The sequence below is a fragment of the Thunnus albacares genome, chromosome 3 (assembly GCF_914725855.1).
Source record: "Thunnus albacares chromosome 3, fThuAlb1.1, whole genome shotgun sequence".
In the NCBI taxonomy this organism is placed as follows: domain Eukaryota; kingdom Metazoa; phylum Chordata; class Actinopteri; order Scombriformes; family Scombridae; genus Thunnus; species Thunnus albacares.
Window position 1 is genome coordinate 27,310,019 of NC_058108.1, and position 12,510 is coordinate 27,322,528.

The 12,510-nt window shown below is 39.8% G+C and overlaps 1 protein-coding gene across 2 annotated transcripts in view; it reads left to right on the forward strand.

The window, feature by feature from the left end:
- Nucleotides 1-12,510, forward strand: part of tmem131l (transmembrane 131 like) — a 41,898-nt gene that overhangs the window by 28,179 nt on the left and 1,209 nt on the right. Inside the window, exons 10-33 of one of the 2 annotated variants that reach the window (XM_044347392.1) lie at nucleotides 837-895; nucleotides 972-1,077; nucleotides 1,185-1,287; nucleotides 1,564-1,708; nucleotides 1,888-2,058; nucleotides 2,157-2,226; nucleotides 2,335-2,458; nucleotides 2,561-2,630; nucleotides 2,730-2,839; nucleotides 2,960-3,029; nucleotides 3,221-3,354; nucleotides 3,597-3,739; nucleotides 3,860-4,046; nucleotides 4,378-4,563; nucleotides 5,059-5,208; nucleotides 5,359-5,911; nucleotides 6,031-6,143; nucleotides 6,569-6,738; nucleotides 6,826-7,032; nucleotides 7,210-7,288; nucleotides 7,775-7,884; nucleotides 8,021-8,153; nucleotides 10,315-10,382; nucleotides 10,510-10,643. In XM_044347392.1, coding sequence (XP_044203327.1) covers nucleotides 837-895; nucleotides 972-1,077; nucleotides 1,185-1,287; nucleotides 1,564-1,708; nucleotides 1,888-2,058; nucleotides 2,157-2,226; nucleotides 2,335-2,458; nucleotides 2,561-2,630; nucleotides 2,730-2,839; nucleotides 2,960-3,029; nucleotides 3,221-3,354; nucleotides 3,597-3,739; nucleotides 3,860-4,046; nucleotides 4,378-4,563; nucleotides 5,059-5,208; nucleotides 5,359-5,911; nucleotides 6,031-6,143; nucleotides 6,569-6,738; nucleotides 6,826-7,032; nucleotides 7,210-7,288; nucleotides 7,775-7,884; nucleotides 8,021-8,153; nucleotides 10,315-10,382; nucleotides 10,510-10,643 — 3,395 coding nt within the window. The remainder of the gene's footprint in view (nucleotides 1-836; nucleotides 896-971; nucleotides 1,078-1,184; nucleotides 1,288-1,563; nucleotides 1,709-1,887; nucleotides 2,059-2,156; nucleotides 2,227-2,334; nucleotides 2,459-2,560; nucleotides 2,631-2,729; nucleotides 2,840-2,959; nucleotides 3,030-3,220; nucleotides 3,355-3,596; nucleotides 3,740-3,859; nucleotides 4,047-4,377; nucleotides 4,564-5,058; nucleotides 5,209-5,358; nucleotides 5,912-6,030; nucleotides 6,144-6,568; nucleotides 6,739-6,825; nucleotides 7,033-7,209; nucleotides 7,289-7,774; nucleotides 7,885-8,020; nucleotides 8,154-10,314; nucleotides 10,383-10,509; nucleotides 10,644-12,510) is intronic. The other variant, XM_044347394.1, reaches the window with a different exon arrangement.

Consider the following 12,510-nt stretch of genomic DNA (forward strand, 5'->3'; position numbering starts at 1 on the left):
GTAGGGAGGGAAATTAGCTGCGGGAATGTGACACAGGCACTGAAGTATACCACAGTATAGCTTGACAATTTGATTTGTCATTTGAGGAGAAACAATCTAATTTCACACAAGCATATTGCTGTATTTTCAGCCTCCACTCAAATTACCCCAGTCTTATCTTTCAGATGCCTTTTATGGTCTGCTATCAAAGCAGAAGTTTAAAAGATTAAAATAGTTTTGACGTTAGATATAGAGCTAATTACGTTTTTCCTGTGGCTGCTTTTCCCTTTCTCTTGAATCTACTTTTGCTCTGGGGAAAACCGTCCATATCAACAAAAAGGGGAAGATCATTTTAACGACACTATTACTGTTTTGGAAGAACTGTCAGATGAGAGGCATGAGAGAAATATGAGAGGACAGCAGTTCTGCTTTCCTGTTTTCAGTTGACAGAGTAACAATCAAAGAAACCAATGAAATCAACCACAGGTTTACATGGCATCGGTGGTATACAGTTACTGTGGATAGTTTCATCATATTAATTCGCACCTGAGGCTTTGTCATCGAACCACATCAGCAAACAGAATGTTAAATTGTGTGTACAGTGCAAGACTGTTTCTGTCAGCAGCCATTTCTGCTGTAACTTGCTATATAGTCTTGTTTGAACTTTGTGTTGCTATGTGAACATGGAGGTCATTTTTCGTTTCTCTAAGAAGTTTTAACCTGAAATATACATTTGCTCAAGATCTCGGATGAATCTGCCTTTGAAAGCATGTTTGAGCAAGCTATTACACAGATAAGAGTATGTTATGCTGTACCTTAGTACACTGTTTTGACTTTCCTGTCCTTTGTTTCTACAGGGGAACCAAAAATAGGAGTTTATATGTTAAATTCTGGAGGCAAGAAGTTCTACATAAAGGTGAGGTGTTGTTTTTGTTTTGCTGTAGTTTAGGTAGCAATGTACAGGCCCTGACTAGATGTTTTTATCTCCCCAGGACATGCAGGTGCTATCAAAAGTGGAGGCTAGCCTGGAATTTAATCAGGTTCTCCTGAGACCAGAAGCAAAAAACTTCACTGAAGTGGCCACCCTGGCCTGCAGAAGTAAATACTCATTTCAGTTTGAATAATTTCTTATCAGTATAAAGTGCAATTCAATTTGCCCCAAATGTCTTTGAATATTTTATCAACAGTTTTGTATCTGATATCAGGTTCACTGCCAGGCCACGGAAGGAAGTGCATAAGTCATATCAGTTTAAAAGTTCTGGGAAACAGGACAACTTACACCTTCCCTGGATTACATATCTCACACAGGTAAATCAGAAACTCTTTTGAAATGTTTTGGAGGGCATACTCTCAGGCTGACATAACAGATCTGAAGAATTACATCCATAGTAGACTGTTCTTTTTAAAGCGCTATGGTTGTAGTGAGTTACAAACGACAAGAAGAACACACATATATATATACACACACAGTATCTCTGCTATAATGAAAATAAGTCTATCATGGCAATATTAAAACTCTTTTAACAGCTCATGAAGAGTTGTTAGAGTATCACTTTAATGTCATTTTGTTGTTGCTTCCTGCAGAAGGACCATGGGGGATCTGTTCAGCCTTTTCCAGGTGAAACAAAGGGATGCAGACCAGGTGGACCTGTGGCTGACTAACCCCTTCCTCTTGCCCCTAACTGTGAAGAATGCCAGCCTCTCACAGAAGATGCAGGGAGTAATGAAGGTATGCACCACTGCAGCACGTGGCGATAAGAAGCAAATCTAATCACATGATGATAAAATGATGATCTCTTAGTTTATACCAAATGGACTCTGACCTGGCCAAAGCTACACAACCCTTCTATCACAGAAAGTTCATGACAGGATTCAACTCTAATGTCTTTGCTGCCCCCTGTCTGTCAGGTGATGAACTTCAGCCACCCACTCAAAGTTCCCCAGGGCTGCTGGCATATCCTGTCCCTCCAGCTGCTCAGCAGGACCCTTCCCATCAACCACCTGTTCACCCTGAGTCTGGACACCGAACTGGGCACTGCCCTGCAAATTCCCCTCTACTTTCACTCTACTCCTTCCAAGGTAAAAGACTGGCTTTAATGGTTATTTAGGTGTCTGTTTGACTGGGAAGCAGTGTAATGGATCAAATGTGGAAATACTTGATGTGTTCATTCTCTCAGCAGGGGGAAGTGGTGTTTGAGGCTGAACGAGAGTGTGGACGACCTTGCCCACTCAGATTATCTGAAACAGGTGAGGCATGGAACATCACAACCACTTTTTGTGTGATAAAGAGACATACTGAGTAATTTATTTTTTTATTTTGTTAATGTGTTGCTTGTTTCTTGAATATCCCATCAGGTCGTTTAGAGTGGCAGCGCTCCCTCCTCCCGGACTTTTTCCCCTCATCCTGGTCCATAGACAACAAACTAGCTGCTGAGCTCTGCTCTCGGTGGCAGAACCATAAAGACAAACTTCCTTGCAGGTCAGTCTTTAATACAAGGCCCCTCATATGATTCTGTGCTTTGTGTGATCCGTCATTACACACCATTAACATTATTCATTGTGAATCCCTTTGTCTTCTCAGGTGGCCCAGACTCCCTGTGGAGACATCCTCACCTCTGGACTTTGGGGCTACACCTGTCAATGAGAGCAGGGTGGGCACTTAATGATTGTTATCTGAAAATAGATCATATATTTTAAAGATAGACTACAATTTGTGACATTTGTCTGAAAGAAAATGTTTCTGTTTTTAGGTGAAGACCTTTATGCTGAAGAATCCTTCCTCTTCAGTGGTTTCTGTAGAGATTCGAATCCTCTCTCTGTACCCAGCCCCCCTCGAGGCCCTGGACCTCCTAACTAAATGGTACGCTGTCCAGAGTTTATGTATTATATAGCAAAGAATGATTCACCTGATGTTTTCCGCCTCAGCCAGCACATCCCTTTAGTTGATTTGTCTAACTGTTTTCTTTGTTTTTATTGACAGGTTTAATATCAGCCCCCTCTCTGTCAACATCAGCACCACAGAGTTCTCTCTGTTGGCCACTCCTCCCAAGGTAAATCCTGAAAACACTCCAGGGAAATAAAGTTTCTTGCTTTTTGCCTACCAGCATGTAATCCTTATCTAAATTATCTATGCATTTCTTGAACAAACAGACAGAACAGTTAAAGTTAAGTTATGCTTGTTGTTCTTCAGCAAAGGCTTCTCTGCCAACCTTTTTCACTCTTTCTGTGTGTTTGTCTACAGGCGGGTGAGAATGTAGAGGAAATGACAAGAGAGGGTGTCCTGCGTCTCCTGCTGCAACCCTGGGAGGCCAGAGAGGTCGCTGTGGTCTTTACTCCCTCTGAGCACAAACCCACCACTACCATTCTCATCATCAGGTACCGATTCATATTACTAGGATGAGTGCAAAGTGTGCTCATACCTTTTCACAAAACACTCAAAAGACACAATACAGTTTTGTTAAAAGTTATAGCCATGCCAACAGCGTGGCTTTAGAGATGACAACGTTGGTATATCTCAACAACTATTTGATGGATAGATAGAATTGGAGGAGAAAAACTGAATTCACAGGGCTTGTGTGAGTCAAGGCTCACTGTGTGTCTTTTTAATTGTGTTGCAGGAACAACCTGACAGTGTTTGACATGGTGACAGTGCAGGGCCACGGGGCCAAAGAACTGCTCAGAGTCGGAGGCAAACTGCCCGGCCCAGGAGCCTCTCTGCGCTTCAATGTTCCTCAGTCAACTCTAATGGAGTGTCGAGATGGTGAGATTTAACTTTACATTTAACATAAATAAAGTACTGTTAAGTAACATTGTCTTTTAAGTTCAGTGATAAATATTCACTTCACAAATGATTGAACATTAATTTATCCTCACCCCACAGGTCTGCGCACCAACAAGCCACTTTTCGCCATCAAAAAGAGTTTCAAGGTGGAGAATGCAGGAGAGCTGCCGCTTACTGTCATGTCAATGAATATAAATGGATATAAGTGTCAGGGGTTTGGCTTTGAGGTGCTGCAATGTCGCTCCTTCAGCCTGGACCACAACACCTCCTCTGAGATCACCATTGCGTAAGTTGAATTTAGCTTGTTTTTTTACTCTCTTAATATCTTAGTATGAACATGTTATATCTTCTGTACTTGATGCCTTTCAGTATGTCAGTTAAAATGTAAAATGTTTTGACATCGGTGGCTGTATATTGGTGCCATTCAGCTGCAGGCAGCGCCCACATCTGTTCACTTAATTCCTATTATCTGTCTTCCTCTTTTACATCCTTATGCAATATTTCCTTCTAATTATACCTTCTTCTTCCTTTTTTATCTTCTCTTTCTCACTCCATCTTCCTCTGTCCGTTTCTTTCTCTCACTCTCTCTTTCTCTGTCTACTTGTCTGTGCCTACAGGTTCACCCCAGACTTCACCTCATCCTGGGTCATCCGGGACCTCATCCTGGTGACATCACGCGGCACCTCTTTCCCTTTCACCCTCAATGTGACGCTGCCCCACCACATGTTGCCTCTCTGTGCCCAGGTGGTTCCTGGTCCCAGCTGGGAGGAAACCTTCTGGGTGGTAACGCTCATCTTCACATGGTTAGTACCTTTTTAAGTCATTGTTTGACCATTAAAGATCCTCTCCACAAAATATGCTTTAAAATGTATGTATTGAATTGTATTTTTTGTTTTTATTCTTTGTCACCTAAACAAAGTCAACAAACAAACGAAATAGATTTGAAATCAACTTCCTCTTCAAAAATTTCAAAACTTATTAAGAAATATGGAGATGCCACAAAGCCTTGAGCTACACCCACCATATTTTGTTCTGTTACTGTCTGATCTGAATGTGCTAACTAGCTAACACAATCATATATACAGCCACACAAACACACATAACATTTAAAAGTAGCATGTTTCATGTCCGTACATTCAGAAATGAGCAAGAGCAGGGGTGTGTATAGATCCTGATTAAAGAGGGGCTGGTGATTATTGATGATTCTGATATTAGTTCATCTATTTACAACAGGTCACAGTCATTTTTTCCAGTTTTAGATCCTCTCATAATTTATTTTGCATCTCTTTTCTTTGCAGCTTCTCCCTGTTTGGTGTGTGTCTGATGGCCTTTCATCAGGCCCAGTATATCCTGAATGAGTTCTCCATGCCCAGCATCAGAAGCAACCACAACTCTGTTCTGTCCCGGGACAATGGCCCCGTCAACAATATCACACCCAATGGAGTAAAGTATGTCAAACCCTCTTCTCAGCATCTGTAAACACATCATAAATACTGTTTACTATTTGCGGTATTCATGCTTGAAGACAAATACTGCAAGTTCATTTTTTCTGGTCTTAAAATACTTACATTTGTCTTTTTTGTGTCTTGTTTGTGCAGTAAAACAAAGGGCAGTTGTAAGAGCTATGTGGACACCTGTCATACCTCTGACAAAGGTAAGGGGCGTGGCTCTCCAGCCTTGGCCAACAGCCCCGCCCCACGTCCTCAATCCTCAAAGAAGAGCTCTTCAACCACCCCGGCCCAACCGCAAAAGAAACACAAGGTTTCACTCTATTACACCAAATACAAGTCCAGCTCGTCCACAGCAGCGACCGGCGCTGTGACAATGGAAGAAGAGCATGAAGACCTGATACCCGACCCTCCCCTGACCCCAGACCCTGATGTCTGCAACAACAATGAACCAGCGTTCATCAGCGAGCTGGATAAAAAGACACCAGCAGACTTTAAAGAAGACCCTCACAGCACTATAGAAGATAGAGTGCCAGCAGCAGTTATGTTTCCCATGGAAATGCCTGCTGGTTTCCCAGATAATGTCACGTTGGGTCCAGGACCTAGACCAGGCCTGCTGGTGTGCAGTCCTGTAGAGAAGACTCGCACTGAGCACTATGCAGAGAAGATCAACTCTGAGAAAAGGGACAGTTCTGAACTTGAGGTGAGTAAAGTGCTGCAATCGGTACCTGCTCAGTTAAATGTTATGTCTTACTAATTGATTCAGATATATTTGAACGGTTGTAATCTAACCATCATCACTCTTTTTCTTTCTCTCTCCAGCTAAGAGAAGATGCAAAAGGTCAGAAAAAGAAAGTACAGAGTGCAGAGATTGGCACAGTATCAGGAAATAATAAGGGAAAGAGGAGTCGGAGGAAGATAGAGAATGTTTCAAGGTAAGACTCACACTTTGCCGAATGAGTATTTTCAACAATATATCAATTCACATGTATTTTAATGCTCCGTAGTAAGATACGTCATGATATTGGTCTTTGTTGTGCAATGTTGAAAAAGCAAACAAATCAGCTGCATTAAACAGCAGTGTCACTGAGGCCATGCCTGTGGTTTAGTGGTACAAAAATGCTGATCATGAACTGAAATGTCCCAAGTTTGAATCTGGCCGGGGACCTTTCTTGCATCTCTCATCTCATCTCTTTATGTCATTTCACCATCATCATCACAGTAAAGGCATAAAATACCCCAAATTAATACAAAAATGAACCAAGCAAGACAGGACATAATGTTAAAGCACTTAACAGTAAAATAAGATATGCTATTATTAATGTTTTAATATCATATATAATATTATTGATTACCCCAGTGCCCCTGAGCACAGTGTGCTAGTGATGCCAGAGAGGGAGAAAGAACCCGATTGGAAAACAGGGGAGCGTATCATCAGTGCATCCCGCAACAGGAACCGCTGCTGCAACAGCTCCAAGCCAGAAGCACCAAAACCTGGACTGAGCGCTGAGAGCCCCCTCAAACAGAATGGTGCGTAACTCACGATTTGGCACTATTCTCTGCAGCTTTACTGACTCAACAACAACCGACACATTAAATTATGTTTATTTCCGGCAGGTGTGTGTCCCGCTCGCACTCGACGAAAGTGTGCTACAGAGCGGCGTGGCGGCGGAGTGTGTGAGTCTGGCTCAGACTCTGGCAGCTCTTCAGGTAGTGTGAGGGCCAGCCGAGGGAGCTGGGGCAGCTGGAGCAGTGCCAGCAGCATAGAGGGAGACAAGGACGGCAATGCCCGGACACACGCCTGCACTACCTCATCTAGAAAAAGTACGGAACTGTTATGCACTACTTTATCTAGGAAAACCTGAACTCAGATTTCTGTTCTGTTAATTTTCCTACAATTAAGTGCAGAACCGTGATGTAGGACTTGTAGGACTAAAGCTATAATTTTTATCACAAGCAGGAAAGTGTTGTAGTGTTTTGACAGATTGATTGTTTTTACAGGGGACTCCATGCAGTACGGTGTCTACCCAGTAGAGAGAGACTGCTACCAGACCATGAATACAAACTACAAGGCTCTCAGGTACTTAAACAAACACACATAAACTCAACCTGATACAAGAACTGGCTCTGCTGGTTGTATGAATCTACACAGAAACATCCTCTTATCTGCATTTGTTAGCAATACTCAAATAACAAAAAAACAAATACTAGTGTATCTGTGTGTTGCAAAAGCTGGAAATCCAGCTTAAAATATAAAATGTCTTCCATTGAGCACTTTTGTAGACACATAAAAATGTAGATAATGAACTTAAAACTCTTAAACAATGATAATTCATAATACACAGGAATGTTTTTTTTGCAGATTCTATTAATGTTCCTGTTGCCACAAAATATTGTCATTTTGGATTTTTCTCAGACTTGTGCATCAAAGAGTTGTTTGTATTGGCCGGTCCACTGAAAATCTCCAGATTGTGATCTGTATTGTTTGGAGAGAACTTGTGGAAAATGTACTTTTTTGTCATCTGTTCTCTGTTTGATTTGTAAGCTTTGCCTTCTCTCTGTTCAGCATGAACAGCTTGTATCGCAGCAAAGACGTGTGCCAAAGCCCCGACCCCGCAGCATCCAGCTTTGCCCCCAGTTTTGCTGCTGTTGCTGCAGGAGTGGACAGGAACACAGGTAAACCCAGAAACTTTTACAATAAAATGTTTAATGTGTTTTTTAAGGAAAGCTAAATTTAAAATAAACACTTCGTCAAAAAGGGCTCGTGCATTACTTCTGGTTTCTAATGGAAATCTGTCATGTGCTCCCTCAGACCTGACAGGTCAGTATGTGCCTGAAGAGACGTGGTCGGCTCCATCCATCCCCCTCACCAATGAGTTCAGATACAACACCACCGAAGCTCTGCCCTACATACCTCAGCCAGCAACCACCGGGTCATACAATGGGTAGGTGTTTGAATGCATCATAGTTAAAACTCTACTCATAAATATTTTTATATTAACAATAGAGGTGGGTATTGATACTGATTTCTTGAATTGATTCGATTTCCAATTAACAAGGTTTCGATTCGATTTCCAATTCAATTCCATATTGATTCAGTTAGAGATATTTCAGTTATAATACCAGCATTGCTTGGATATGAAAGAGATTCTCAGAGAACTGATGCTGTAAATTGTGTGAGGAACCATCTAATATGGTGCATTATTAAAATATTAATGTTTATATTAAGAATTCACCCCAAAGTTATATTAATGTGCTTTTTATTTAAAATGACCAACACACAATATAGTGCAAGTCTGCAGCCTATACAGTCAGTTGTATTGTATTGACACAATATCACCTCCATTTTGCACATCTTACATATGGCTTTCCGTTTGCACAGCTCTTTACTGGCTTCATAGTTTTTAAATCCGAAATGCAACCAGACATCTAAAGGCTTGGCGATGCCTTCAGTGGAGCAGCTCCCACCATGTTTTTTGATTAAAATGAGGTTCAAAGAGATCTAACAAGATCTCGTTATGTGAAGAACCAAAGACTGGTCATATGAGACTAACAGTTTAAAGCCTCACACATCCACAGGAAAGGCATCAGATCATTCAAATGAAGATCAATTTGAATTGGAAAATTGATATATATACTTTTTTTTTTTTTTTTACAACCCAGTCCTAATTAACAACGAATCAAATGATATCTGTAATGTGAAAGGGTTTGTTCGTAATGACAGAGAGACAAATGTGGTGATAAGCTGGTGAAGAAAATCAAACATCTAACAATCTAAAGACCAAGATATTTTTATTAAGAGTTGGTTGAGACCAAACGGAGCTGATAAGAGTGTGTTTGACTTCCTTTTGTCAGGTGACTCCATATGATACAAATGTTGCTCTATGTCTGCTGAATGTGAAAGAAGGAAATTGAAACACTTAAACACTGAAACACTTTCACCACAACATTATGTCAGGTTGTGTATTTGTCATCAGGTTCTTGTTGAAATGTTTTACCCCCAAAATGGTAAAACAATAAATTAAAAGAAGCCTAAGTTTAGTTTTTTGTTTGTTTGTTTTTTTGGGGGGGGGGCATTTTACACAACATTGGAGCAATATGAGTAGATGTCCAAGAGCTGGACAACTGATGAATTTCTTAAATGTGTGTTGTTGTGGTTAAAATGTGTCGGTATACTGTTTTTCTGTTTTTACCATATATGGTGGTGAAACATTCTGGTGAGGACAAGACTGCCGACCATTTCTATTACTGTCGTTACTGCTGTTTTCCCACACTGTGAACACAGCGCAGCTCTTCTGTCTTTATTCTCAGTTTGATTTTGATAAACCACAAGAAAACACCTTTCACCAGTTTAACAGCTGCACCAGAGAGGCTCCTGTCTGTCTGGCTGCAGCTACTCTGGCCACGACTTAGTAACATTAGCTAGTCGATCTACTGAAGTGCGGCTAGTTTGTGGTTAAGTGAATACAACTGATCGTCTACACAGGCTTTTTTGGTTCTTCTACAACTATTAATACCTAAAACAGATCGAAAGATAATCTAAGAGAAAGAGACATGAGCTGCATTTAAAGTAATTTCCAGTCAACAGTCTTGAACTTTAAAAAAACAACCTGCTTTTTTTGTGGTATTTTTAGTGTTTTTGATGTCAGTCGCTGTAATTTGAAGCAATATTGGTTCAGTTTGTTTAGTTTGATTGAATCCAAGCTGATCATGGTGTGAAGTAGTTTTATTATATTCTAGTATTTCAGAAAAGTTTTATGATTATCCTGATAAAACCTTTTACTGTGATATTTTTGGTTAAAATAATCATAGCATGAGGATTTGATACCAGCACATCCATAGCTGTGGTCCATGTCTATCTGAAAACTGTGTCACTGCATTACTGTGATGTCACTTTACAGCTTTGTGTAAACTGCATCTCTAACTGCTTAAAATAACTTTATTAGGAGTGCTGCAGATCAGTCCTGGCATGGTAACTGATACTGGTTTATAGTTTGAATAATTACCCTCGCTGTGCTGAAGCAGCATGTGTTTGTGTTTCAGTGATAAAGTTTTATCTGTCTCTATTAAAACTGTCGGATTAAATGTTTCCTTGTTGGCCTACAGCTTTACCTGGAGAAGTGCCAACAGCCATTGCAGTCCCTACACCTACTGTGAGGAAGGCAACTACATAGGTACAATCCTTTATTCATATTGCACTCTCACAAGCAAATCATATGAAACCTGTAAATTGTTTACAGGTGCAAAAAGCTTTAATTTAATGTTCGAGTTCAGCATTTGTTTGTTGTGATCATCTCTTAGGTAATGGAACGTTCCCAAGTGGTTTTCCCGGTCAGGAGAGCCAGAATGTACACAGCAATCAGACCAGCTGGAGTGAGGAACAGCCTCAGGAATCGCCCTCATCCTGGGACACAGCAGCCTGCGTGGGCAGCAAGGTGATGAGTCACATTACTAAACTCAGATGGTTTAAACAGGAAACATTATAGAGGATTTATCAGTTTGATGACATACAGCAGTATGTTTTGTGTTGGTGTGGGATTTCAGTTATTGTAACACGTTGGGGGGGCTGTGGCTCAGGAGTTAAAGCGGGTCTTCTGTTAGTCGCAGGGTTAGTGGTTTGATACTGTCGAAGGGTTCATGAGCAAGACACTCAACCTCGATTGCTCCTGATTGTGGCAAAATATTAAGTCTCTTGTTCATTAAGGTAAAAAAGCACTACCGTTTACTTTTCCTGGCCTCAAAGACAGCATGTTCTCATTTACAGCCACATTAGTAATGATTATTTTCTCAGAAACTATACGTCATACTATCTCACATTATCATAATTAAGGTTAAAAAATAGTCATATTTAATTTGACAAATATTCCCAAACTATAAGCACATAAATAATTCATGAGATAATGACAGGCTATTTCCCCCGAGTAGTTGCACTTCAATATGTGGATGTTTGTACAGGATGTGGGTAAAGTTATCTAGTCTGGTTTGCAAATGAATAAATAAACACAGAAGGTTTCACTTAGATGACGGTTAAAATCATGAAATAAATGAAGGAACTCTGTGTGAAATAACACTAATACCAGGACTATATTTACCTTGTGCATTGACACAGAACCATTTCAGTTGTTGCATTACAAGAGTTACAGAAAAGAAATCACATACACCAGGTACACAACTGGGTGTGTAAAATGAAGGCAGCCAATGAGAAAGCAGGGCTGTGGGATTAGCAGGCTGTCCGACATTTACTCACTACCTCACCTGTGTCCTCTTAACCTTCCAAATACTTATGATTTATATATTAACAACCATATTTGGTGTATTAGGTTTAAACTGTGGTTATGTAACTCTGAAAAGCACGCACACACACACTAAATACACCAGTGTCTCCACGGTGACTCATGTACCATTTAGAGGAAGTTGTCAGCTCTTCTACTTTCATCACTTTCTGAGCAGAAATGAGGAACAAAAGCAGCTGGTTTAATGGACTCCGTCCTACTGAAAGTGGGTTTTTATAAACTTCTCTTTCTTTTGCGGCTTCTGCTTTTCGCACAGCTGTCATGAACCAGTGTTGCATGAATTTCATGCAGTTTTTAATGAGCCCAAACATGCAATAGTCAGCCAATATTGTTACAGATATAACAGTATTGGTTTGTTGAAGAGATGTCAGTACATACTTGTTTTTTCCGGCTCATTATGTGTATTTTATTTATTTTTCTTGGTAGTTTTTATTCCAGCAAAGTTTACGGTGTCAACATTTACTATATTTACTGTCATCTTTGACACTAAGTCTCAAAACCACTCATATATATTACCTCTAGTATAAATCTGTCACTATTCTTTAATAACCAGATTTTCAGCTATTTTGTCAGAATTGTTTCATGTAAAATGTTTGTGTAAAAAAAGGAAAATGTTTATCAGCTCATAAATTGTTATATGATCTTTCTAATCCAATGTAAGAGAGTAAAGATGTATTTATACTTTTTTCAAAACAAACATTTCAAAGTGCTTTACATTAAAAAAAAAAAACCAAACAAACAAGATAGTAACAACAAAACAGAAATAACGTCAAATTTTGATGTTTACAAAACAGCAAAACATCAGTTTAACAAAGCACATAATATAAGTGAGTTTTGAGAAGTTTTTTTTCTTTTTAACTTTCAGTTGAGCTGAATAATTAAATAACAAGAGATAAACTATTCCAGAGTTTAGGAGCAAAGACAGCAAATACTAAAATAATAAAATTATATTATTATCAACCTTAAAAATCCAGTATTGCTGTTGTTGCCATAAAATAACAATCAGTAT